Source organism: Aptenodytes patagonicus, chromosome 3 (assembly GCF_965638725.1).
Source record: "Aptenodytes patagonicus chromosome 3, bAptPat1.pri.cur, whole genome shotgun sequence".
Taxonomy (NCBI): Eukaryota; Metazoa; Chordata; class Aves; order Sphenisciformes; family Spheniscidae; genus Aptenodytes; species Aptenodytes patagonicus.
In genome coordinates, this window is record NC_134951.1 from 63,874,725 (window position 1) to 63,897,831 (window position 23,107).

A 23,107-nucleotide genomic window follows, 5' to 3' on the forward strand; every position below is an offset into this window, starting at 1 on the left:
ATGTATCGGTGGGTCATTGTCATTGTGTGAATTTGGATAAATCATACCAACTGTGATTGTCATTTTTTTCTTTCTGCTCTACACCTTAGGAAAACCCTTGATAAATACACAACAGTGCAAGGAACTCAAGCATTTAGATACCATGGAAGCAGGGAATTTAAAGAAACAGAAGATGATTATCAATGAACCCTACAACCAGTTTTACTGGACTTCCTTATTTACACAATATAATATCTTAATGATAAATGGCTTGCTCATTATTATGCATTTTAAATTATGTGCAAAGAAAGGATAGTGGAAACAAAGAGTTAAAGCTTCTGTACTATGTGCACTTTTTATAGAAAAGGGGGATAACCTGGAGAGCATGCAGAACAGGCTGAAAGATGCTGATGAGAAGAATTCCATTCTCCTGAGAGCTCTGAATGAAACCTTTGGAAAGCTGTCAGCCATTCCTAATGGTAAGCTGGAAAAGTGCTGCAACATTTGACTCATCCCTGCTTTTTTGTTTCATTTTCCATCACTTAACATCTGTCTGATTAATCTTGGCCTGCGTCCACACTGTGTCCGCTTTGACCATTGGCCGATGTAATAAGACAAATATGAGCAATGTGAGAGAGAACTGAACTGAAAACAGATACCTGGTATCAGTTTGTATTTTGGCACAGTAAAAGGTACCATGCTACTGCAGTTTGCAAAAGGTTTCAGAAAGAAAAAAATTATGATATCAGGAATTATGACACAATCTGAGACAAATAGTCTTTTCTTTAAACATGAAAAGTCTTTTTATGAAACTACTCTTTAATGGACCTTTATAATTTAACCAGTATAATTTAACTCAAGAAGAATAAAGACTTACTGACTTTACAGAAAAAGCAGGATGAAATTTGCTGAGTTTTGTCTTACCTTTCTACCACACTCTCATTGATTAATGCTGCATTATCGTTTCCAGTCACTGTTTGGTGTTGTATAACTTTTTTAGACTGTAAATTGCTTAGAACTGGAACAGGCTTTCCTCAATGAACTCTGAAGTGCTATGCACATTCGTAATTCTATGTAGCCAAAAAAGATTTTTAAAAAATCTGTAGTACTCCTGAAAATGCCAGAGTCCTGGGATGTTAGCTACTTTGTGTTGTGATAGCGAGAGACAGGGAGCTACAACGTAGTTTCATTATAATGGACAGTGATAAACTGAATGTTTGTTTTAGAAAATAAAAAGTTTTTTATCAATGTAATTTGCTACGACTTTTCTCTCCAAGAAGCACTTTATAAACTGAAGATATGCCTTAAGAAAAGTCTCTAAAGAAAATCTATATTCTGTCTGATTTGTGATGGTCTGAAAGGTTCAGAATGCAAGTAAAATCTTGGCACAAAAAACAATTTACTATTCATCTTGCACATTTTTGTGGCTTTAATATTCCAGATAACTGAAAAGTTTTGGTTTAGATTTAGTGATCCTTGAAATCAGGCATTCACAAAAATTTCGTTTAATATGTCATGCTCACCTTATGCCACTTCCCGGGTTTTGGCCACAGGTTGACATGACTGTTTCTCTCTTCTTGTGCACAGATAGATGTCTCAGTCAAACAAAATGGACCTCTAAGGACAGCTGACCTTAGGACACAGAATACTAAATATGAAACAAATAAAAGAAATATGAAATATACAACCCTTAGCAATGTAATAAACTCTTGTCAGATTAGAGTTACAGGGTGCTTGCTCTTGGGACAAGGACACTCATATAAACAAGTGGATGTGTATTAAGAATGAAATTCAGAGCAAATAAATGGCACGGATAAGAAAATGCAGTAAATTGGTTGTCCAACAGGGAAATAACCAATGAGGATGGAGGAGGAAATGACCCTGTCATACATCTTGTTCTTCAAGGATTCAAGAAAGCAGAGAGCAGCTTAAACTAATAATTCTTGTGTCCATGCTATACTAATAGCCAAATAAAAGCAGAAAGATTCAAAATGGGATAGAAGGGTAGATCACCTTAGGACAAGGACCCACATGTGCAGGGATAGGCATAATTTAAAGTGTGGCTGAAAAGAAATATGATTTGTGTGACCAATAGAGGGAAGTAACACAGTAACTCCAACGTTCACTCTGCCAGAAAGGTGCATGACCTCTAATAATGGCCTCAAAAAGAGATACTTAGATATGATGAAAAAAGGAAGTGAAAAAAGGCAATCAGAGCTCTCTGTTCTTTCACTTGTCAGTACTGATGATGATAATGGTTTATTAAAGGTTCGGCTCTATTTTCAAGGTGCTATTGTATTTTGGGGGCTTTCTGAAGAGCCAAAACTTCAGAAATGAGGGTGGAGTTGTTTGGAGCACAGGTATAATATATCTTTACTCAAGAAAGTAAAAAGGGTCATGTAACTCTCCAGTGTGCAGGACAAACCCACCAATTCTCTATGGCCTTAGGAAGCATGGCGTGCTCCCCAGGCCACACGCTTGATCACATCAGATTTCCACAGAAGGAAAAGGACCTACCAAGGACACCATTTGGAAACCTATACTGTTGATCCTTTGAAATGCCGCAAATGTCTGTGTTTCCCCTGTCTTCACACAGTCATAGAATCAGGAATGTACAATCTGCTTCAAGCAAATGTTGGTATAAACTATCTCTTATCAACTATCTCTTAGTCAGAAATGGAAAGAAAACACAACCTCCTGTGCTTTCCCCACTACTGCAATGCAGTCTGTTAACTTCACAGACTAGCACAGGAAGCCCCAGTCAGTATGACAAGTGGCACTGTCTCTATGTGGTTGTTTCAGAGGTGTCCAAACTTCTCAGCTGCACTCCAAAATTCTCATATGACTGAGGGACATGAGGATACCTTGGAGAACACAAGGGGAAAGCAACTCCAAGAACAGTTTCACAGGAAGCAGGTGGCAAAGCACGTTCCTGCGGGTCCCATGACTCCACTGTGGTGTGGTGGTAGAGTGGGAGTTCACATGGATTCCCTTGCAAGCTGGAGTGTCCACCGCAACAATTTTCTGCTTGCTCACTTCCTCCTATCTGTGGGAATTCAGAAAATTTGGCAGCTCCCTAGCCCAGCACAACCTGTGCTGCTGGCTCATCATGTGATGTAATCCCAGCATGGCAACAGCACCTGAGCTGCTCAACAGCTGCATGATAAGTTTTAAAGCAATCTGATTTACTAACACAGGATTTGAATAAATACCTACTTGATACCTAGCTGTCTGTTTTATCATTTATCAATAGCAGAATCAAAAACATTCCAGACTCGAATGTTTTCACCCCAAAAATAGAACATTCGTTTCCATTTTGCAGGCAGAGAGGTGGGGCAGGATTAGACTAACTGTTTTGCTCAAGGTCACCAAGGATGTCTATGGATGTATGTGATTAATTCAGTCAATGAACCCTTGGTCTCCTGTTTCACAAGGTTGTTTGTCACAGTTTCAGCTGAAGCACATGGAGTTAGATTTCTGTACTCTGTGCATCAGAACATTGAAAGTCCTATTTCTATTACAAGTATCAAATGTTATATCTGACACTTGATCAGAGGTTAACCAGTGAGTCAACAGCAACAACAAAATTGCAGAAAAATTTACCTAATAAAAATGATTTGTCTTTTACATACAAATGGAGCTGGAGCATTTTCTCTTCTTCAGGTGCATTTCATGTCTCAAAAAAGACATGACGGGCCAGCTTCCGCAATCCACACTTACAATTAGTAATGTCTTACTACATGTGAAGTAGGAGCTCTCAAAGAACTACACAACACAATTTAAGATGGTAGAATTTTGACCCAACTTTATTCTTAAGATGTGTGAAGGAAACTTCTCTACTCTAGGCAATCATTTCATTATCCTTTTCTACCTACAGATACAGCTATAAAGGTACAGGCAGCCAAAGACAAAGCAAGACAAGCCAACGATACTGCAGATGACATCCTGGCCCAGATTAAAGACCTCAACCAGAATCTCCTGGGCTTGAGAAACAACTACAGTAAACTCGCAGACGATGTAGCGAAAACAAATGCTGTTGTGAAGGATCCTATCAAGAACAGTAAGATCTTTTTTGGGTTGTTTGGTGGTGGGTTTTTTTTCAGTTTGTGGTTTTAATTTCACATCTCAAAATCAAACAGACAGTCCAGAATTTCACTCACACAGTGTTTCTACAGTACACTGGGATAAAAGGAATCTCTATCACTTCTATTTTCTGGACTTCATATATAAAAAGAATTTTAAATTTTAAGGACTGTTGCTGGTAGTTGGAAAAAAAGCTAATGTCAGCAGGATGAACATGTAGTGGCTAGATTTATTCCGCAGACTACTTTTTAAAGTACTTAGGAGGTGAATAATCAAAGATTCTGACTGGCAATTCACCCCTTGATTCTAGCAAAATTCCTCGTACTAACCCTGTCTTCAGTCAGTCAGATAATCAGTTCTGGGAGAAATGCATGACTTCTTTCATATACATTACTATTTTTGGTAGAACACTGAAGACACTTGAGAAGAAAGAGAAAAAGGAGATTCTGGGAATGGTCTTTTGTATGCTTTGTTTTCCTGACAGTGAATTCTGTTATCAAATGTGACAATTGCTTTAGCATTTTCACTTCGGTTATGATGGATAAAATTGAATTCTAAATTACAGCACATTTTATGGTACATTACTAGAACATATCATATAGGAGCATACAGCCAGGGCTGACCACAAAACCAGAGTGTCTTTACAAAATTACTGAAGGACTAATTTCTCAGCTGACCTGGGCTCCCCAGATTGTCGTCACCTTGATGAAGCTGGGCACCTAAAAACATCCAGTTTAGGACATTGTTATTCTTGTTCTATGGACAAATATCCTTTTCAAATTGTAGCTGTACCAGTGAAAGAAGTTAATCCCAATGGCTGTTTGTCACTGCCTGCCTATTGCAAGTTCCTGATCCTTTATCAACTGAGACACATGTGTGAGCCCCAGGTATACTCCCCATCAGGCAGACTGATCCATCCTAGTTTAGACAATATGAAAAGTAGTTATTGATTGAAATAACTATAATCTAACTGTGGTTAGATTATGGCCGGTTATGGAACAAGCAGATCTATGAGGTAATGACCTCTGGCAGGGTAGTGATGAACAATTGAGAAGTGGCCTGAAAGCAGTAATTTCTTGGCACGGATGGATCTAGACTAGGCCATCTGTCCCAGCCCAAGTATTCTAAGACTATGTGTACGTTAGCATTTGAGTTGAGATTAGGAGCAATAATTTAGAAGTGAATCTCTTGATTGTCCCCAGTCACCATTATTTGGTTCACATTGAGGAGTGGTCTTAACACTTGCAAACTCTTTCACGTCAGATAAAGCTTAACTGGAAGATGTTATCCAGAAGTACATTTTTACCACTCTCCAACTGCTAGCGGATACTCAGATTACAGAATGAGATTAAAGTAAACGCAGAGTAAACCACTCCAAATGTATATAGTGAGTATGTTGGCACTCATGACTACCTGCTAAAGTAGACATAGCCTCTCTTGTATGTCAAAATTCAGGCTCTGAATTCTCATTATACAGATACGCAATATATAAAAGGTAATACATTTTTTTCTAGACTAATCCTGTCCCTTAATTTACTTTACCTTTGTGGTTAGATCTTCAAAACATTTTCTTACGTTATCTTCTGTTTTTTCTCTTTTCTTTGTCTCCATATCTTGCCTACAGAAATCAGTACGTACGTTTTCTTTCTTGCTGCTTTTATTGTGGCTTTTCCAGTAAATGATGATTCACTGCTTACCACCAAAGCTTCTGCATGGTGCTCTACATTTCACATTCACTGAATAGTTAAATAGTTACTTTTTGAAGGCTCTGAGATAAAGTGACTTGGTTACTATTTTCACTTACGTGAAACCTTAAGAAGCATCTGGAAGGTTTGGTATCAGTGTCTGGGCAACTATTCAAAAACTAGATATCCAGACTTTCATGCTTTATCTAATTATTATTATTAGTAGTAGTAGTATTTTAATTCTATATGCATTCTTCTGGTAAATGCAGGTTTATCCCTTTAAGTGTCATCCACACAAACCCATACCCTCATGCTAGCCAAGTGTTGCAATCCTTAGATCTGCTGATGAATTGTCAAAGATAGGGCATTGTTCACTGGTTGTATGTTGAGAGGTAAAAAAGTCATTTGAAGCTTAAAAAAAAAGAGAGAAGAAATATCCTTATGAAATTATGAAGTTGACCTGAAAAAAAGAAAATATTTGCAGTGTACTCCCACTGTTTTTTAATCTGCTTTCAGTACACATAGAGAATTTTAAACTTGTGACCAGAATAAAGCCTTTTTCTAGTTGTGGCCATTATAGTTAATTCAAGAATTAACTTGAAGTTAATTCTAACCCTGTTTCAGAAATTACTAATGGAAACTAACCAGTTTTCATTAATCTAGCATTTTTCTTCAAAATTGGAGTTTAAAAAAAAAGAAAGTAAATATTTCATTCATAAGCATATTTTGCTACAGGAAATGTTTTCCATTAGTATCACCCTGACCTGAAGCACAGTTAATGCTTCAAAATCCTGCTTTAACACCTGTGTTTGCTACTATTGCTACTTTAACTTGATTCTAAATATTCTTAAATTATCTTATTCTGTTCAGGTAGCTTCCTGGTCTGTGTGTACCTCATAGTGGCATACACAATCGCCTGAGTATTGTGTATGCAGAATTTTCTTGGATTTTATTATCGCAATGTATAATTACTCTCTGACACTATTCTCTAAAACTCTGCCTTGTTCTTTCTTATGAAGTTGCTGATGCAGATTCCAGTATTAAAACCCTAGAAAAGGAAGCAGATCGCCTGCTAGATAAAATCAAGCCAATCAAAGAACTTCAGGATAACTTAGGGAAAAACATTTCTCAGATAAAAGAGCTGATAAACCAAGCTCGGAAGCAAGCCAATTCGGTAAGCCCTCTTTCTCAGTAAGATGACCTTTTGAGTATTGATGGGATTTTATTGTCTACTTTTCTATTTCCTTTCCACAGGATGAATCCTTTCTAATTCTAAACACGTGTAAAGAGAGCAAATAATGGAGTATAATTTCTCAGATAAACAGAGAATATTCTGATGATTTTCACTCTGTGTCTTCTTTCTTCATTTAAAACATGCCCTTGTTAAATGGATAACATCTGTAGGAATGTATCTGGAAAGGTTATTATTTAAGAAGTATTGTGGATGGTAGTACAGCAGAAAAGTCACAACGTCATTGATTTTTTTGCCTCAGTGCTGATATTAAGCCCCTGATTTCATTTCATAGAACTTACATTACCTGAGAATGACACCATCTCAAACTCACTGAAATTGCTGAGTGTATTTGCTTTTCCCATATTCTTGACTTTCTTTGTCCAGTAGCAGTTCTGAGGACTCGAACTTGAGTTAAGAATATATTTCTAGTCCATGTAGTGAGTTTGGAGTCCATCTCCCTGACACAGTAATACTCTAAACTCGAGGATCAGCTGGTTAATACTAAGGTTATTCAGCTTGTGACCTAATGTAGCAAAGGAAAAAAATTCTTGAAGATGGTACTTAAATAAACTTGTCTAGCTGGAATTTAAATACCATTGTACTGTCATTATGTCTATGCTGGCATTATGAAAGCAAACAGTATACCATTTTTATCTGTGCTCAGAGCCTGAGGAAACTAGCACACATCCAAATGTGTATGTCACTGAGCTGTGAAAATGAAACTTCGTTATGAATACCAACTCCATTAGGGGCTATGTAAAAGCAGTGATAGACACAACTGTTGTTTTAAAAATAACTGTTAAAAGGTATCTTAAATTGGCATAATCAAATATATTACAAGGAAAAAATAGATCATCCTGTCTACCCGATAGCAATATGCTGTGATCCCTTCAGGAGTGCTGCTTATTTTCCTGGCTGCATATTCTACTTATAGACTATCTCTATGGCTAGAATTCCACTGCTGCTTGCAGTAGGCCAGTATATATTCTAGCTATTTTTAATCCATACAGTTCGTCCTTTCAAATCTGAATGCCAGAAAGAGTTTTATTTCCTTTTAATAAACAATCCCAGAAAGCAAATTCCATTTCTACCTCCTGTGCATATCCAAGCAATACCCTGGTACATGTAACACAGAAATGGGAAGGAAGAAAAAAAAAAGTATAGTGTTCTTATAATTATTTGGAAGCATCTAAAGGTATTTCTGGAATAATAAGCAGTAAACGGAATTCTTTCTGCTATGCTTTTTTTGAAGATCAAAGTGTCCGTGTCCTCTGGAGGCAATTGTATTCGCACATACAGACCAGAAATAAAGAAGGGAACATACAACACTGTCATTGTCAATGTGAAGACTGTAGTTGCTGACAATCTGCTTTTCTACCTTGGAAGTGCCAAGTTTGTAAGTCTGTCTCCTGCTTTTCATGTCAGGGTTGCTCGATCAAATCAGACTACTGACAAATACAGAAGATGAGAAAAGCTTTTTTTTTCCTCCTAGAGGCTTCAAAGCAGTAGTAGAGGGCCTAAGATAATCTAGACATTTACTGTCTTTGGTATTAATATAGGGACTGCTAAAATATGACCAGCAAATATTTTTTAATATTTTTTTATTTTAACTAGGTATGAAATGGGAGACTTGTACATGGACTACATTAGAGCTTTAAAATTCACAGTGCAACTGGGGTAATTTTTGTGTTGGTTGTGGGTTTTCCCTTGGGAATGAAGTAGCTAATCATCTTGCATCTGTCAAAGCTCCTATTTATTGTAATTTTAAGTCAAGGCTACAATTCCAAGCATAATAATGATGAATTATTCCATTTCCCATGAGCCCTATAGCAGACAGACTTCTAGAATAATCAATAATAATTCAGTAAATGGGAAAAGTTTCTAACATTTTGAACTGTATATTTTATTTACCTAATATAAAATGAAGAGGCTAGATGGCATGATGTATTAGCCTAGAATCCTGACATCCTTCTGCCATCCAATGGATGTTTTACAAACAACGTTACTCTGAGTTAAATCCTTCTCTTGATGGCTACAATATTAACATTTCTGTAAGTCTGGCAGCCATTTACTGCATATCAGTGACAGAAGTCATTTGCCATCTTTGGCTTCAGATTCCTTGTTTGAACCAACAAAAGCAAGGAAAAGAGAATCTCATTTTAGATCACTGTGAGAATTAATGTTCATAGTTTACTGTCTATATATGGGTTTCCGATGCCTCATTAGACCTTCTGAAATGTCAAGAGTTCTGGAAAACTTCCTTTGATTAAAGAATGAGATTGCTTCTATTTTCATATTTTACATGTAGACTGACTTCTTGGCCATAGAGATGCGCAAAGGCAAGGTGAGCTTCCTGTGGGATGTGGGATCTGGTGTTGGACGGGTAGAGTATCCAGATCTGACCATTGATGATGGGTTTTGGTACCGGATTGAAGCCTCTAGGCAAGTATATGTTTCACTTACAAGATTTGGTTCCTAAAGAAAAAATGGCCACATTTAACAAGTTCTGCTTCTAATCCACTGTCCTCAAGTTGGCATACCTCAGGTTTACGTGGAAATGTTTACTACATTTGAAACATGGATTTTTTAAAAAAAGATGATGTTATAAATATGAGAAATTCTAGTCTGGTTTAATGAAAGCTTTTGAACCTACATCCAATAGTGCCAAAATTGTGTACAGTACAATTACTATTGAAATGTGAATTGTTCTGTGTCAAGAATTTATGTTCACCACAGATTTCCCCTCTAGCATCAACAATCTATGACTGCTCATATTCCCTTCTGTTTATCTACCACTCTATCGATTCTCTTCTTCAACTAGCTTCCTTTTAAAATCAGTTACAGGTTTTGGCACTCAAACAGATAACTACTATTCTTTTCTCCTTGAATTTCAAAGAGGAGCAGCTTTTCTGAATTTCTGGTCTTGATACAGTACTGCAAATGAATGGTCTGTCATACACCAGTATCTTGATTCTTACTCAAAATGCCATTTCCATAGGCAGAATGTCTCTTCAAACTGGAGATATTTAAAAAGATATAGTTTATGAAAACTCAAGGATGAAATATTCTGGAAAGATAAACTATACTTTGTAATTTGAAATCAGCTGTTGAATGCTCTTGAACTTTAGAAATATAGATACCTTAATATCCAGATTTCACATTTGTTAGGTGAAGCTTATATTTTCCATTCAAATAGCAAACACGACATACGGTGTAGTAATTACAGCATAAGGTTTACATAACTTTATATCCTTTATCTTCTACTTCTGAACAGATCTTAGTAATTTAGATAACATCATCTGTATTGCAATTTGATATGAAGCTGAGTAATTCCTCCTGCATCATTACAGTTAATTTCACATAGTATTAAACATAGAACCGATAATATAGGCAGAAAATGAGAGAAAGAAAGAGAAGAAAACAAAGCCTTCCAATTCTGGTTACATCCATAGCTCTCAGAGGAGGAAATGGCATCCAGTTTAAGTAATTTAGTGAAATCACAGAAATCAGCCATTCAGAGCAGAGAATTAAATAAAATTATGGCACCGTCTCCAGAAGCTGGCTTAATGAAACCTTATTGCTAGGAAAATACAAACTGGGGTACGATATGAATTGTTGAAATCTTCACCAGTTCATATTATGCATACTAAAATAGCTTTGTGGCACAGTAATGCCAGACTTGCATTTACAAGAAAGCTGCTTCAGCAGAATATGGAGCCAGGACATGGTATAAAAATTCGCACATCCTACAAAAGCGCATTGCCTATTAAGCTGTTTGTTCTGGATATATAGGGTGTGCATGCCATTAGTTTTGAACAAACTGCTGGATCAGCAATTTAGAACAATTACAGCTGCACAAATCTGAAGTACAGAGCAGCGTTCAGGAGAATTACATTGCAGAGACATTAGTTGGATTTGTGGGATTAAGATGAAGAGCTCGGGACTGATTTTGCATTCTTAAGGCAGACTTCATAAATCACACACCCTACTGAAGATTCTTCAACTTTGAACATTTTAGTCCATTTGATAACTCTCCTCTGACTCGCTTCATAAGCTGTTGGAGAGTTTTACTCATTTCATTCCCTCACCTTTTTTTCTCCAAATTTTTGCTCAGTTCCAGCCACAGACTTTTTCAGCAACCTGGCAGAGCTGCCTGAACAGCTGGAGCAGGGCATCCACTTAGAATGGGGACATAAGATGAAATTCTGGCCTTGCTGAATTTTGTCATAGATTTCAGTGGTGACAGGCATTGACACACAATAATAATGGTACGGTATGTTTAAAGGTTGATAGCAGTTATTAATCAAGGATCCCAAAGAGCCTTAAAAAGAGGAGATGCGGTGGCACAGGGGGTGTGAAATTCTGAAGGTCACTCAGCATACTGAATGAAATCTAAATATCAAAAAGCTGACTGTTGAGTAATGATCAGAGATGTTCAGTTCAATTAACGTCTGTGCCAAAATTTCCAGTGTGTTAAGACTAAATTGATAATTACTACATCTGTTTTCCAGGGATGCTTTTAATTTTCATCACCTTTTTATTTAAAGCATACTAATACTTTGCATTTTATTGTATATGCAGAGGTTATCATGGAAATATTTTAATTTTTTTTTTATGGAATTGAAGTAAATTTGCTTATTCCTATAGGAATTCCCTATACCTTGATGGTACAGGAATTTAATATATGTCACCTGTGGAGTTACTTACCTGCTTACAGAGGCAAATCTGATTGGCATCAAGAACTGCAATCAATCAGAGTATCAATTAACAAAGGAAAATCTGGCATAACAGTATGTGACAAAATTATTTAAAGCAGGTTTGCAACATGCAAACGATGTCAATTTTGTGAAACAGTCAAATGGATGACAATATTTTTGAGACTTGCTAGATCAGTGAAACAATGTCACTTGACTTCAGCAGGCCTCAGTTTGGAGCAGGACCTGATTAGTTGTGTTTTTAATCAAGTGTGATTTAAGTATTACCATTATTTTAATTGTCAGTGACAGAGTTTAAACAACACCCTTCCTTTGAGGACAAAGGACACTTGAATCAGGTCACTGTAGACACATCCAGCCCAGCTCAGCAAGAATTCAGTTTTAAACTAATGTGGCAAATCCAAGCCATACTTTCCAATGAAGATTTTTCTGTGCTTTCAAGGTGTCAAGGAGCAGAGATTTCTACATGGTATTTTGTAATCTAATGTTGATGACTTGCAAAAGTCATCTAATTTACATCATGCATCTCCTAAAGAGCAAACCCTGCATGCATGGTATTACGTACATTTTTCGGATGATCAGCCACAAAGTGCTGATACGTCTTCTATAATCCGCCAGTTTTGCAAGAACTGACTATCACTAGAACAGTATCTTCTAACCTGATGACTTGCCATGCACAGGACAGTTTGCTGTCAAGTTAACCAAGTTCTTTCTTCAAGCTCACTTGTCCTCCCTAAATAAGAGAGAATTATTTATGGAAGAGACTCCATTGTTAGCATTTCAATCTGTTGGAAGATGAAACACATCTGTGCTATTTGTGACATATTAGACACCCTAAAAAGTGTCAGTCTGCTCAGTGACTTCTGCATTATTGCACTTGGATGGTTTTAAACTGGAATCTTGATTTCAGCACAATATAGATGGAAAGTGCCAATGATTTTCTTTCAGAGAGCATCAAACTTAAGCAGTTTAAAAAAAAGTCTTTAGCAACTGTTAGCCTTTCAACAATTACTACATTGAGAACTTTTATCCTTTAAAGGGCTTCACATCAATAAACCTTCTGAAAAAAATAAAGTAAAAATTTGGAATTTCTGCTGCATAGAAATGTATAGCTATCTACTTGGCATTCAGTTGATTTTGGAATAAAAGGTAAAATATTGTCATTAAAAGGAAATAAAAAAAAAAAATCCTTTAGAGGAATGTGGATGGCTTTAGCCAACCCCTTTAAAATGATTTGGAGCAACTACATGTTTGCATACCCCAGAGGTCACTTAGGAGATTCCCTAGGAAACTGAGTCCCATCCATGTGGTTTCCAGAGCTGCCAGATTAAGGTAAGGGTGGGTAATCGAAGAGCTCCAGTGTTTTTTTGCAAATATGTATTTTTCGCATTGAAAGCCTTGAGGATCCCTGACTGCAAAGCAGGCAAGATGGCATAGATCTACAACGGTATTCCCCATTGATTGGAAACCCTCAAAATTACTTTGCAACCCTGCTTCCAGTTCAGGAGAAATTTATCAAAACTGAAATGTCTCAACTAAATCTTTTTTTTTTTTTTTTTTTAATTTAAGTGACTTCTTTCCAGTTCTATGTTATTTCATAAGAAAACTCTCAACTCGTTCTGGTTTTTGGGTAATAGGTTTTGAGCCAAAGGAATTTCTGAAGAGTGTTTTTTAGACATAAAATGAATAGTTTTACAGGATTTTTCCACCCTCTAGAGCCCTGGTCCAGTAAACTTTCTAAATCCAGGAATTCTGTAAGTACAGGATAGCAATGTCTTCATTTAGCTTATTCAGTAGCCTAAGTTATGCAGCCTTCCTTGCTGTGCTCTAAATGTAAGTTCTTCAGGTAGAGCTTTATTTAACAGAAATTACAGTTCTTCCTGAAAGGTATGCTTTTAACTTTTAGTTTGCTTGTTACTTCAATACCTCAAGCCAATCTTTTTTTTTTCTAATTAGACAAAAAGGAATTTTGCATCTTTGCATGCAGCAAAGTTCAGGACTTTAGAAAATCAAAGGGACTTTTTTTTTTTTTTTTTACTTTCTGTCTGTGACTTGACAGTATCTTGATAGGATGAGTATGTAACTTTTCATCTAGAAAAGCTACATGTGGAAATTTTTGATGAATTTTATCACCTCTATTTAATCGGCTTCCTTCCTTTCCCTAGAAACCTTTTTCACAAATACAGATATTAAATCTGTTTTCTGAGAAAAATCAGTTTTGCCTAGCTTGTGAATAGGCACCAAGTGATTTTTAGAGTCTAATCAGGTAGCCAGCTAAATACCGCTCGTAATCTAAAAACTGGGTGGCCCCATATGAAATTATGTGTGTTGATTATGGTCCATCTGTCTGGGAGGAACCACTAATTTATGGTGTGACTATAAATACCTAATAGTTTACTTCTATTAGGTAACTAGTAAGCTTTCCGTGGAAAACAACTATCCTTACTGCTGTAAGTGAAAGTAATGTTAAGCAAATTATTGCAAAGGATTCAAAATGATTCAAGTTTCCTTGAAATACCTTTCTATATACCTGAAAGACTAGGAGGAATCATCTCTCTCCACATTCTGTTCCTTCTGTTGTAAAAATGTCAGCAAACCCTTTCCATGCTAGTTACTACATTAATATAACCTAAGGAGTAGAAAACGAACTGCTGCAGAAACTATTAACAAACGGTAAATTTTTCTGTTGTTGTTGTTACCATCAATATTGGATATGGTTCAGAGGACAATGAGGTGACATCCTTAAACATAATGGGGTTTGTGCCTGTTTGATAAGCAACCAGAGAGCTCCACTGCAGAAAATGCAAACTCTGTGCATCACAGTGGAGCAAACTGAAGTACTTTATCACATGATCATTCATTTCAGTTCAAATATGATCTAATAAACCTCCTGCAATTCAGAAATTTAATTTGGAACCTTGCCTGCATCATTTGTTACATCAAAAAACAATTACTTAACACTAATTTCATGACAATAATTTAAAAAATGCAACTTCTTTGTTTTAGTCAATGAAAGTTCCACTTCATCTGTATAGTGAATTTTGTTCAAAAAGGACATTGAGGTGAGAAAAAAAAAACTGGTTCTGTGATCATGTCTTTAACTTACGCAGGCACAAGAGTCTATGCATTTGTATCAAAATAGAACATAATCAAATCAGTAATACATGCCTCTATTATAAGATGCCATCTAAAATAGACTTTTCCTATGTTTGGTTTAACTACTGACTCTGTATGCTTAAATTATTTTGTTAAAATCTCTAGGACTGGGAAAAATGGCACAATATCAGTGCGAGCGCTGGATGGTCCTAAAGCCAGCATTGTGCCAGCCACATTCAGTGCTGTCTCTCCACCCGGATATACCATCCTGGATGTAGATGCTAATGCCATGCTGTTTGTTGGTGGTTTAACCGAAAAAATAAAGGTAATGTCTCGTCTGGTGCTCCTGCATTAACTGGCTATTTATGTGGACAATTTTCATTATTGCTTACAGTAGAAATAGTAAACTTTAATACGCTGGCGTCATTGTAGTAGGTGCTTTAGTAGCAAAGAGTACACCTGCACTCTTGAAGGATTCTTAGGATTTGCCTAGACACGTAGGTGCACAGATCTGAAGTTTCTCTGCCCATGCTGTTAACTACTTCTAATCAGAAGCCTGGTGGCTGGCTGTATTGATGCAGCATTTAGCCCAAACAACTAATTCCTGCTGGGTAGCTGGATGCTTTACCTTGGACATACTGCTGCCCCAGCAGGCTTTCAGTATCAGTGACAGGAACTCACTTCTGTTTCCATACATTCCTGGTCTCCTAACAATGTATACAACAATATATATTCCTTTGCATTCGGGGTTTTTTTCTTTGTCGTGTACCCACAGTATCACTTCCTCCTTTGCAGTCTACTTTTGGCGTTTCTGCTTTGTTTTCTTGATTTTTGTTCCTGTTTTCCCCCCATACTACCACTCTTTTTAACAGCTACCTGCATCAGATCCCCAATCTATTTTCTTTTCTTTCTTGCCCGTTCATTTTTCTGGTGACTGCTTCTACATTGCTTAACTTAGTGGGAATGAATAGAAGATTTATGCCAAATAGAATGGATGGAAATCTTTCAGCAAAAAAATGTTCTCCCATAAGTAGTAATTAGGATATATTTTCCAGTGGAGTTCATTACAAAACAATTTAAATGAACTATTTCATTCCTGATAATATTTTTATTTTTTTAATGTTAACGTTACAAAAAAATCATCATTTAACATTAAAAAAAAAGCTAACAGTTACACTTTCCCAAACAGTGAACTCAAAGAACTTTTTTTTACACTAAAGTTTGTATATGTCCTCAAGTGTTGAAATAGCACAATGTTTTATGGCCCAACTTTCTAGTTTTTAGAAAGTTCAACTTTCTAGATGGTTCTGGTTTGGGAATATGCGGATAGACATATTCCTTTCTTACAAAGAATAGTGTGGGTGCACATTTGCAGACAGACAAAGACAAAATCAGAGGATACAGGAGGAACAGAAAATGTAGATTCCACTTGCTTGAAACCAGTGTCTTGAAGTCCAGCTTTAGCTTCAAAGATATCCATGAGTTTTGGAGCACAGTCAGGTAACTTCATTTTAGAACTTGATCAGGCTCGTAACTCAGGGCTTCTGCACACAGAAAAAACCAAGACTGAGCAGACTTGCACAACTGCCAGCTAACTTAACTGAGATATATCTGACTGGCAAGCATTCACAGGAACAGGAAAAAATTTCATGAGATTTCGGGCTAGGAAATTGCAAGTCAGTCCGTATTACTAGAACTCAGATCTGCGCGCTCTGCTTTATCTGAAATGGATCCACAAAAAGTCACGAACATTTTCAAGTTCTGAAGATGCAGATGCAATGAATCTTGACATTTCTTGTTGAACTTTAAGGGTGTAAATAACTGCCATGCACATTTTTTTATGTCATTTGATTTCATATGGGAAATAGACAAGGAAGTCAATTGAAGAATTTCTTGGAGAATTACATATTAGATAAAGCAGACTTTGTCATCTTTTTCTATGTTCTCCTTACAGCCTTTTACAGAGGTTCTGGTTTGCTCTCTACCTTCCGGCTTTCTATCCAGAGGCAACTAAAGGTGTTTGCTTTCTTTTGTTAGCCATAAACAAGAACCCTTGAAAAATATTTCTAAAATTATGAATCATCAGTTGCTAAAAGTGATACTGCAGAGATCGGTGACCCTTAGAAAACCAGAATGGCCTCACTGGCTTTCTGTACTCTGTCCCTTTGATCTGCTTTTTCAAAGGGAATGGAAATAAACCGGGGAGAGGTACTTTATCTCCCACACCTAATAATTCTTCTCAGCTTTCTTTCATTCTTGGATTTTTGCTATGTCAGGTAAGTTTTAGTTTCTACTGTTGTTTTCAGCAGTAACAAATTTAATTCCGTCGGCATTACGTCCTTTTTTTCACTCGCCATAATAACTCAGTGGAATACTCCTGACTGTTCAGGGCTTGCAGTGCTGTGTAGCTGTAATGACCAAAGGCCCAAACACACACAAGTCCATTAGAGGCTGTAGGGTTGTGTCTGCCCGCCTCACTAAAATGCTGAACTGTCAGAATTTGACTGCAGGCTCAGGAAGACAGACTGGTTCAGGTAACAATCATAAGTGCCAGAATTATGATTAAAAGAATAATTTCATCATTCTGCATTTAGAAAAGCACTTGAGAGTTTGGTTTATACAATATTTAAATTTCGTTGACTCAGTTGAGTCCCTAGAAAATGTGTGGTCAGGTGGTTTTTGGCTTATTGTCTTTGGGTGATCCCCCAAAGGAGTCACGAAACTTCAAACTCAAATGCTAGCCTAAACCCAAACCTTATTTGAATTTTATTTTAGATATCACTTTTGAGTTATCAGAAGGCAAGTGGGGCAAGTACTGAAACACAATAATACTATTTATATTTGCACAGCTCTAGAACATCAAACCTCCCAGACCAGAGCTTTCACCTGAATTCTACTTCATAAAAAATGCTTGTTTACATTAAGAAACCAGAGAATCAAAGATGATACAGAAATTCAGCCACAGCTGTTCTGTGCCACAGCATAAAGTAGCCTTGTGCCTAGTCCTAATTTGCACAGCAAAGCTGTTGCATTAGACTAATAAAAATGTATGTTTTACTTGATGTCATCTCTAGGTTTAAGTGTTATAAATATTTTATTGTTAAATAAAGAACTCTTGGTATTACAGCCTGATGGTAGAAAAAGTGAGGCAAAGGTGTAAAGGGAGATCATACGTACTATTTGAGTAACCAGGCCCCAAAGCTAGTACCTACCACCCCAATAAAAGATGTCACCACTCCTAACAAAGGTCATCTCACTTAAATTGCATTGTCAGAGGAAAAAATTAGTTTGAATTTTAAAATATTTAATATTATATCTAATGCTTTTACTTCAAGTTTATTATTAGTAGTACTTATTTGGGGTATTTATTTAATATTTAAATACTAATGGTATTTGAATAATATTTAGTCAAGAAGAATTACTTAACAATGAAGCTTCATGAAGTATGTATTTAGGAAGAAGTTAGAGATTTAGCAGAATCTCTAGAGGGAAAAGGGTTCAAGGGCTTTTGATGTTTCAGGATAAACAAAAGGACCTGGAATACAGTAACATTTAAATCTGAACCCTTTTCTGAATGTTTTTCTTTTTTCCTTTAATTAGATACAGTGAGGCAGAGGTGAGTAGTGAGCACATTCAGCACGTAAGACAGTTGTAGGATCGAGTATGGAGTGCGATGCTGAACTGGAACAAGAATTATGGATGCTGCAAAAGTCTGATGCCAGAACAGCTGTTTTCAACCTCAGTAAGAATTCTCCAGATATTTTCTGGAGAATTCTCCATTTTTTCATTTTAGTCAGGAAAACCAACCTGAATTTATTTTTTTTATTTCTCCAGGTAAATAAAGACAAGGGCAGAGGTAGGAAGACAATGTATTGTAAGTTTGGTATGCCTGATATATTTGCAATACAGGGTTTTAAACACTACCAGACTTGCTCTGTTCAGACACAGTCTGTGAATTAAAAGATAAATAAGTTTACTTTTGGGGGAATTTTTGTCATTATGTGGTACAGTTGTCAGGCTCACAAAATGAAGACCTTAACTGACACTGTTTTCTAAAACCATGAAGCTCTTTGGACATTTACCAAGGTCACTGATATTTTTAAAATCTTTGTCTCAGAAATCTGCTTTTTCATATTATTGGGTTTTGGAGTGCTTTAGATTTGTCCTGGGATTTTGTCCACATCCCTTTCTGCATGCATCTTTGCAGTGTGTTCAAAAAGAAGGCTCATTTTCAGTTTTTAGAACCATCTTTCATCTGACTTGAGTAGAAGGCTATGATACTTAGATGTCATGAATTTCTCAGAAGTGACATTAAGTTCATACTTGTTGCTAATTAAAACCTTCCCAATTATCTTGGGAAATATCACCAACACATTAGGTCTTTTGAGTCATACTTTTCCTTTAATATTTTCAAGTTGCACTTCTCCATATTCTCTTGCAAGATCTTAATATTCGTAATCGCTGTATGGAAAACAGCAGGTGCTTGTCTATCTCAAATAGCTAAGTATATAGATTTTCAATCAGCTCATACTGATGAAGTGAAATTTAAATGAAACTAGGTATTTTTAGAAGGATAATTTTGAGCTGAGTACTCTGTGTACTGTCAAATATTACTATCTTGATCATGGTACCATGTTATGATCTAATGAGCATTACCCCATGTGCGTGACCCAAGCTTAATGAGTTTTGATGGGACTTGAGTTTTAATTGCTTTTCCATCTGCACTTTTTTCTGCATCCAAAATTCAGCATAAATTTTACAGGTGTAGCCAGTTGAGGTCACAGTTGGTCTTCTAACTTGGACGATCTGCTCAATTTGCAGGCTTTTGAGCATTAAGTACAGTAGAAACATCTTCCTTATTGTACTGTGGGCAAGATTCCTCACAGTCCTTTCTATGAAGTCTTAAACAAAAATCCAGATAGACCTTGAACAAGTGGGAGCAGGCAGCTCTCTATAAATAGCCAGGAAAGCTGACGGTGACATGGAAGTCAGGGCACCTCCCCGTTCTCCAGGAATCGTTTTGCCTAGGCCTTCCCCAGAGTCTCAAATATAAATGGGGTTTTCCATCCTGACTGATAGAAAGTTTAGCTCACATTTTTGCTGATCAGTTGTTCGATAGGAGGGCTTCTTGGATTAAATATTACTCTTGATATTTAGAATATTAAGAAGCATCTTCTGGTATTTGTGATTTTCATAGCAGCTATGCTTTCAGACACAGTAGATCACTTCAAATTGAATTCTAATGAGGTTTGTGTTTTCCCTTGCAGAAGTCAGATGCTGTAAGAGTCACCACCTTCACTGGCTGCATGGGTGAAACCTTTCTAGACAGCAAACCCATAGGACTGTGGAATTTCAGGGATATCGAAGGTGACTGCAAAGGATGTGCCGTCAGGTAGGTAAAGCCCTGATTGTTTCTCATGCTCCTTTGGGAACCTGTCTGCGGTGACACTGCATTCTGTGGTAAGCAGCAGGAATTTCCACAGCAGCCATCAAGTTCCGGTAGACAGCTGTGATCTGTATGGAATGCTGAGAGTTGTAGGAAATACAAAGTTAGGCTGCAATTACACCAAGAGGGGAAGCACCCAATCTCGGTCGTAAATGTGGTTGGTGTCTTAACAGAATTAAGACGGCCTAACAGTGCTGTGATGGAAAGACTCCTGCTAACCAGTAACCAGGATTAGTCAAAACATAAGAGAGGGTGAGATCCACAGTGGGACCGAGTCTGGCTCATGGACAGCTGTAGTGTGGGTGCCTGCAGCTCTCATGCAGCATGGGGCAGAGTCAGGTGCCTCAAGGTGGCTTTCACAGCCACCAGTGTAGTGAGCAGAGACCCCCACAAGAGAAAGGTGTTTCCATTCTCAAAAGAGAATGGGAAATCCTGTCCCTGTCAGTGACCTGTGGTTCCAGACAGGGTAAATAGCCCATCCAGGCAGGACCAGGATTCACATATGTAGGCTCAGAACTCTCTTCAGGAATTTTAAAACAACGTAAGTTACTTCCTTTCCAGATGTGTCCTTGTCCTTAGAGAGCTGTGACCCATCTTCATTCCTCTTTCCCACCAAACTAATCTCAAACACTTTCCTGTGCCATGTCTCAGCTTCAAAAGCTGAGGGCCTTTATAGAGGCACCACTTGATACTACAGCACAGTCCTGGGAATTGTCATGTAAAGAAGACAGACTCCGGGGCTCTCACAACCTTGTTTATGGTTTATGACTTTCACAGTGACCCACTGCGTGAAAGCAGCACTGTCCTCTTAGATGCTCCTGGTTTTTTAGGGAATTCAGCAGCGTCATTGTATGATATAGAGCTCACGCTGCATTAGGTAAAATAATTGTAGACTCAGTCAGGGAAGTTAAGAGTAGGCTAGTTTTCAAACTAGGCTGCTAGTTTGACAACGTGCTAAGGCTTAGCCCTTTGAAAATGATGGAAATTCCAGTTGTGAACAAAAACAATTTTGGAAATACCAGAGGATTTCCTTGACTACAGATGTAGGCCCTTGACACTTAGGTGGAAATTTAAGGAGCGTGATGATGGATATATGCATTTCAGTTCCAAGCAAGTCCTAATGGAAATGCCTAAACCTTTATGTGCATCTCTCCCTAAATTTAATTTTCTCATTCATTAGTGATAGTGTAGATCTGCTTGCTTGGAGTGGGGGTGGGTGAGAGGGAGATTAAAAAAAAGAATACTAGATTTGAGATTTGTAGAAAACTGCATTAAAAGCTCCCTTTTACCTTAACCCACTGGTCCAGTACCAGAGAGTCCTTTTCCCCTGCAAAATCTAATTGCAAAAACTTAACTATTAAATGTAGCTATGGAAGGTGAGCGGAGTACATTCAAGATCCTTGTATGTGTGCCAGGATAAATGGGAAACATGTTCCTGGCGAATATTTCACAAGTAGGTCCCTTGTTCAAATTCAGTTATGTCTGTGATTAAACCAAAAGATTGCGGTCTTGCAGCTATCTGATCTGTGTGACAGAAATGGACAAGAGTCTATCATAAAACTCATATCAAACAAACTCAAGGCCTGAACTTTTCTGTTCTGTAATGGCAGGAATGCCAAAAACTGTGGAGGGACTGATGCTTCTGCTCTCGCGGTGTTTGTAATTTGTGGGTAAACAGAGAATCACAGTTTCCAGGGTTTTCAGTCTGGGACCCTCCAAAAGTTGTAAAATCACTAACAATAACAAAACCAAGATTTATTACAAGATGAAAGAGTACATAATGCTATTTTATATTGAGGACTGCAAAATGAGTCATTACAGACCGTGAGGTATATGCGACATATTCCTCCTCCATCTTCCTCCCAGATATGCTTTTGTGTTGGACAGCCGGTGAGCTGACCTTACAGCTTCACTTGTCAGAACGGGGGTTTGATATGAAATCAAACCAAGTTCAGGAAGACTCCCAAGAGGTGTCCCCTCACTCCCCTCGCCCCCCACTTCTTTTTCTTTTAACCTCACACGGCAAGGGAAACTGGTTGGAATTGCCCCTTTTCAGCCCACAGGTGGCAGACGGTGAAGGGACGGTCCAGTTTGATGGTGACAGCTACGCCATGGTGAGCCGCCCGATCCGCTGGAACCCCAATATTTCCACAGTCATGTTCAAATTCAGGACCTTCTCATCGAACGCCCTGCTGATGTATCTTGCTACTGATGACTTGGTGAGAAAAAACAGTTAACCTCCAGACTCCTTACAGGTTTCATGCCACCTTTACAGTGGCTGAATTCATCATATTATAAAAATAAATAGTAATTTAATGTAGCACTGTCCTGGTATGATGTTGCCTGGTATGATGTTTCACTGCTTTCAAAGTGAAGACAATGTTATAGTGTGGAAGTTGACTACCTAGTGTTTACTGACTGGGGAGCATTATGTTAGACCAAGGGGAATTCCAGCTTTTATGAAAATATTAATTACTTTTCATTTATCCCAAATGTTTACCTGTGCAAACATTGCCAGTTGTGGTTGCACATTCATAGTTTAAAATACATAGTGTGAGGGCAGGGAGAATATGGGAAGAGACAAGTCTTAGATAGAAGTCCTGCTCGTATAAAGAAAAAGTTTGTTTAATGTGAGTGGCATTAAAGGGGAACTGAATGGTGCAACAAACAGGATGTGATGGTGATGACGTTTTTACAAGGTCTACAAATGGTGCCTTTTACAGCTAAAATAGAGAATAGAAACATTAGTTATAAAGCTGTTCAAGGTTTTTATTCACACACACTATCAAACGTGTGTGGATAACAGGGAGAAGTTATTTATAAAGACATCTGGCCAGATCCTCACATGAATCAGGAATAACTCAGCTTC

General features: G+C 37.5%; 1 protein-coding gene across 3 annotated transcripts in view; it reads left to right on the forward strand.

Annotated features, from left to right (window-relative positions):
- Nucleotides 1-23,107, forward strand: part of LAMA2 (laminin subunit alpha 2) — a 389,998-nt gene that overhangs the window by 330,057 nt on the left and 36,834 nt on the right. For all 3 annotated transcript variants that reach the window (XM_076333575.1, XM_076333576.1, XM_076333577.1), the window contains 8 exons: nucleotides 342-458; nucleotides 3,857-4,039; nucleotides 6,767-6,921; nucleotides 8,234-8,377; nucleotides 9,290-9,423; nucleotides 14,958-15,117; nucleotides 20,060-20,184; nucleotides 22,295-22,457. In XM_076333575.1, coding sequence (XP_076189690.1) covers nucleotides 342-458; nucleotides 3,857-4,039; nucleotides 6,767-6,921; nucleotides 8,234-8,377; nucleotides 9,290-9,423; nucleotides 14,958-15,117; nucleotides 20,060-20,184; nucleotides 22,295-22,457 — 1,181 coding nt within the window. The remainder of the gene's footprint in view (nucleotides 1-341; nucleotides 459-3,856; nucleotides 4,040-6,766; nucleotides 6,922-8,233; nucleotides 8,378-9,289; nucleotides 9,424-14,957; nucleotides 15,118-20,059; nucleotides 20,185-22,294; nucleotides 22,458-23,107) is intronic.